The sequence below is a fragment of the Psammomys obesus genome, unplaced genomic scaffold, assembly GCF_907164565.1.
Source record: "Psammomys obesus unplaced genomic scaffold, mPsaObe1.curated_primary_1811, whole genome shotgun sequence".
Classification (NCBI taxonomy): Eukaryota; Metazoa; Chordata; class Mammalia; order Rodentia; family Muridae; genus Psammomys; species Psammomys obesus.
In genome coordinates, this window is record NW_026592510.1 from 19,639,514 (window position 1) to 19,644,140 (window position 4,627).

General features: G+C 42.2%; 1 protein-coding gene across 2 annotated transcripts in view; it reads right to left on the minus strand.

The window, feature by feature from the left end:
• The window catches only part of Prune2 (prune homolog 2 with BCH domain), a 195,805-nt gene that overhangs the window by 45,381 nt on the left and 145,797 nt on the right, over positions 1-4,627 (minus strand). For both annotated transcript variants that reach the window (XM_055613838.1, XM_055613839.1), the window contains one exon: positions 2,308-2,387. In XM_055613838.1, the coding sequence (XP_055469813.1) occupies positions 2,308-2,387 (80 nt within the window). The remainder of the gene's footprint in view (positions 1-2,307; positions 2,388-4,627) is intronic.

The following is a 4,627-nucleotide window of genomic DNA, read 5'->3' on the forward strand; positions in this document are numbered from 1 at the left end:
AAAACCAAATATATATATATATATATATATATATATATATATATATATATATATCCAAAATTGATGCTTAAAGTGACCTGGAACCTAGCCCAGAAGAACTGTTAAAGGGATGTTTGGATCTAGTTCCAACTGGCTAAAATCTGGTTCTATTGTTCCTGGTATTTTTAATAGGGTTTTAATACTATATGTAACTCATATGTAATTACTTCTTTTCCCAGGATAAGAATCCCATGTTGGCTATAACAGTCTCAACTGAAAAACACTGATGAAAAGTTTCAAGTTATTCTTTCTGCACTGATACCCAACAGCTACCTTGTTACTGGCCTTGGATTTCTACCTACAGTTTTCCTCCTCTGTGGGACATGACTTCCTGGGAATGAGCTACTCCACCTACAAGGGACTAAATGAATATAAAACTGACACATTGTGTGTTCTTTAATGATAGGCATCTCAGTATTAGGGTAACTTTTCTGTACTGATTATCTTCCTTTTCCAGTAATTTTGTATTTTCTATTCTGTCCAGCCTCCCCATGTAAGCCCTCCATACTATTTGGGGCACTCACCCAGAGCCATCTGAACCTGTGGGAACCTCCAGAACTGCAGTTCTCAAGGCCACACTTCCAGTTTCAGGGTTTGAATACCCATCCGGGCATCTTACCGCCTGAACAGTCATCTGTGGCCTAATTTACAACACTCCCTGTATCGAATCAATAGGAAATAGTGATGAGTCTCCATGAGTTCTGTGCTGTGAATTATTAAGCCCGAGGATGGGGGAGCCAGTTGGTCAGAGCACGGGTCCAGCCTGAGACTGCAAATGGTGTCAAAGCAGGAGCTGTCTAGTGGGACTGAGCCCGTCTTAGCCTGTGGCAAGTGGGACTGTGTAGGCAGATGTGTCAGCACAGAAACAACCATAGGATACCGAGATGGCGTTTGTGTGAGGACGCTGACATATTTGGTTACAGGAATGTTTGTTCTGTGTGACACTATAGGAGGAGAAATGTTCCCCAGCCTCGCCCCCAAACCACACTGATGGGCATCCCTGGCACAAAGCATTTAGAAGGCATCGTGTATGTCCGTCAGCTCTGTCCTTGCCCTTAGAACAGTACTGTCCCTCTGTTGTGTTATCACTGTATTGCTTTTCCACACAAAGCACACCAACTCTGTGCACCACAGAATGTCTTAATATATCACCTGAAAATGGCACCCTTGAAGCATTTGAAAAACAGCAGTCTCTATGTGACAGATATTCTCAGAGCAGTCATACCCAAAAGAACTTTTGTGCTAATTGCTCTACATATGGCTTTTGAGCATTTAAAATGACAATGGCATTATTGAAGAATAAAATTTAAAATTTTTATTTTTTAATTAATTTAAATATCCATGTGTAGTTAGCTGTTACTAACGACAGCCCAAATGATGTTATTACTTGAAGTTATACTGTGACTCTTGGGAAGAATGGTAGAGACATACAGTGTTTACTATGGACTATAGAATATTTTAAAATAAGTACATTGGTATAGGGCTCTTATACCAAGGTATAGGGTACAAGGTATAGGGCTCTGACCTAGCACATACAAGGTCCTGGACTTGAGACTAAATACCAACCCCTTAGAAAAAGCTCCTGACTAGAATTTTGAAGGATACTTTAAATGCTACAAAAGCAAACAAACAAAATTGTGTTCTTTAGGCTTAGCTAATGATGCCATGATCAGGATTTATGTATGATTTTGGCCTTGGTGCAGTATAAGGGAAAGGCTTTATGTACAGTGAGAGCCTTTAAACCCATATAAAGTAAGGTAAGGTAATTTTGTGGTTTGTTGTTGTTGTTTGTTTGTTTTTTGTGATGCTGGGTTTCAAACTGAACTCTGCATATGCCAGATAAATAGCTACATCTTCAGCTCTAGTCTGGATTTTTACAGTTAGGACACAGAACATTCCTGATATCCTATGTCCCATACTAATCCTCCACACAATTGTGTATCAGTTATTGAACACAGACATAATCTAGAACTTGGTATTTTAATATATACCATCCAATTATAGGAACGGAAAACACTGTCAGATAAGGGCAGGTCCTGAAGATCACTTGCTGAGGCTCATAACTGTGAGCATGAATATTTAAGTCAACTCTGAAATATTTAAGTCAACCAATTAACCGAGCCTGACACCTTTCTCTCACACTTTTTTTTTCCTCTTTACTTTTGTCACTGACATCACAAGTTGAATGCATGGGAGGTGGTCCTCTCACTGAATAATAATGTCTGCATGTAGAATGCCATGAGTAAAAGGAGCAGATGTTTTTCTCACCAGGCCTCATGTCTGCAGCAGTGGGACTCAGCACTCCCTCCTCAAAGCGGATGTCCATTCCTACATCCTCTGACAGGGGTCTGAAAAGAAGCAAGAGGAAGAACATTAACACACACACACACACACACACACACACACACACACGACTTTATTCTCTTTGAAATCAATAAGCAGAGAACAGGATAAACATTTCAACTGACTTGAGATAAACCAAATGTGTGTGCAGAGCCCGTTGTTAAGTGGCCCCACACGCAGTCACCGTGAACGAGAACCACAAGTGTCAATTTCATTGGCATAGTAAATAGCAGTTTGACTGTGTACAACTGTCACTTCTCCCAGCAACCACAAGGAAATACAAATCTAGCAAGAGTTCAGAAAAAGAAAAGGCAAAGAGCTAATTCATTGCAGGGACATTGAACATGTACATTTTCAACGTGAGATGCCATAGATGTGCTCTAGCGTAGACAGGTCTGAACAGCCACTCCTTCTCCATCTATAAACGTGGGCCTGATACCTCAGTTGTAGGGTCCTCCACTGGCCTCGCTTTTTAAGCTTTTAAATTAGAGATATGCGCCCTGCCTTGCCCAGATGTTGAAAGACGAAGCAATGAAAAGTGAGGTGCCTAACATCACCAAGAAGATGGGGACTCACCCTCTCTCCCGCCGGCCTTTGAACATTTCAGGATTCCCTGTCTTCGTTACTGAAGAGGATTCCACTAATTAACCACCTCTTGTCTCTGCTCAGAGCAGAGCCCAGTCCCATTTATAGCACCCCCCTCATTAAGACAAAGTCTGAGGAGACTAGGAGAGTAGAGAAAAACTTGACAAATTTGTGTGTTCTTCTAAGAAGCTGATGGCTGTAGACCATGGATTTCTTTTCATTTATTTTTATTCTCTGGCACTCATTTAGTAAATGCTCACACATCACGAGCATCTTATACCTTTCTTTTTGTTGGCGTCCATGAAATTTTAATCCTTTATGGGTAAGTCTTCAGTTGCGGGCATGAATATAAGTTTATATATGCTAACCTGTATTCAGGTTCTAAATTTATTTCCATCCTCTATACCTCCCTTTAATGAGCCTTTTCTCCATGCCAGTCTGGGTCTACCAAACATTTGGAATTTTACCAACTTCTGTAGGACTCAGGTGAAGCCCGGTGGACAAAGCATAATGACAAAATAAATTCTAAGCCTCTGGCGATAAGCAGACTGGCTTTGTTTACCTGACAAATATGTGTTGGCGATCGATGTGTGCTGAGAACACAGTGGATCAGAACACTTTCTCTTTCTCATGGAGATGGGAAGATGGAGTTAAAATAATGCACAGCTCTTCACATAGCTCTGCAGTTAGAGAAGTGCTTCCGTCTTCTCCACTACCTCCACAGACCCTTCTAACACATCGTACCAGAGATGTTTAAACCTCCCCCAAAGGCCCAAATGCTTAAGCTTTGGTTCCCAGCCGGTGGCAGTTCTGGGAGGTGTGGATTCTTTAGGAGGACAGGCCTACTGGAAGGAAGGTATATCCTTGAGAATGTGTTCTTGAAGGGACCGTTGGGACACTGCCTCAAGTCTTTTTGTTTCCTGGCTGCCACAGATATGCTCTGTAACTCAGTGCTGCCACGATATTCTGCCTCACCGCAGGCTCAAAAGCAGCATGGCCAAGCAATCATAGACTGAAGCTTCTGATACAATCAGCCAAATACAATTCCTTCCTCTTTCTAAGTTGATCATTCAACTGCTTTGTCAGTAACGGGAAGCTGACTAATATGTAGGGAGTGTCTCTTTATAACATCTGTGGCTTTGACCCTGTGTGTTCTTTAAAACGGATCCTGCACCAGAGCTGGGGAACAGTGAGCAAAGCTGGAGGTGCAGTTCATTAGCACAGCGCCTGTCTAGTATGTGCAAGGCCCTGCGTTTGATCTCTATTTACACATGCAAGCACGCAGCCAAAGGAGGGCACTCAGTGTCCTTTTCTATTGTCCCCTTCCTTATTTTTCTGAGACAGGGTTTCTCTTTGAACCTGGAACTCATGGTTTTCAATGAGTCCGGCGGTCAGAAAGCCTCAAAAACACTAGTGTCTCTACTTCCCAGAAGTATGAGAGTTACAGGGATCTGGGCAATAGTCCAGCTTTTTATGTGGGTGCTAGAATCCAAACTCCAATCTTCCGGCTTAACCAGCAAGCCCTCTATCTCTTGCACCATGGCCCTGATTTTAGAAGTCCTGAGATTCAGAGAGACAGACTCCTGATTTCTCAAGATGGCATAGTATACCATCTCTCTCTCTCTCTCTCTCTCTCTCTCTCTCTCTCTCTCTCTCTCTC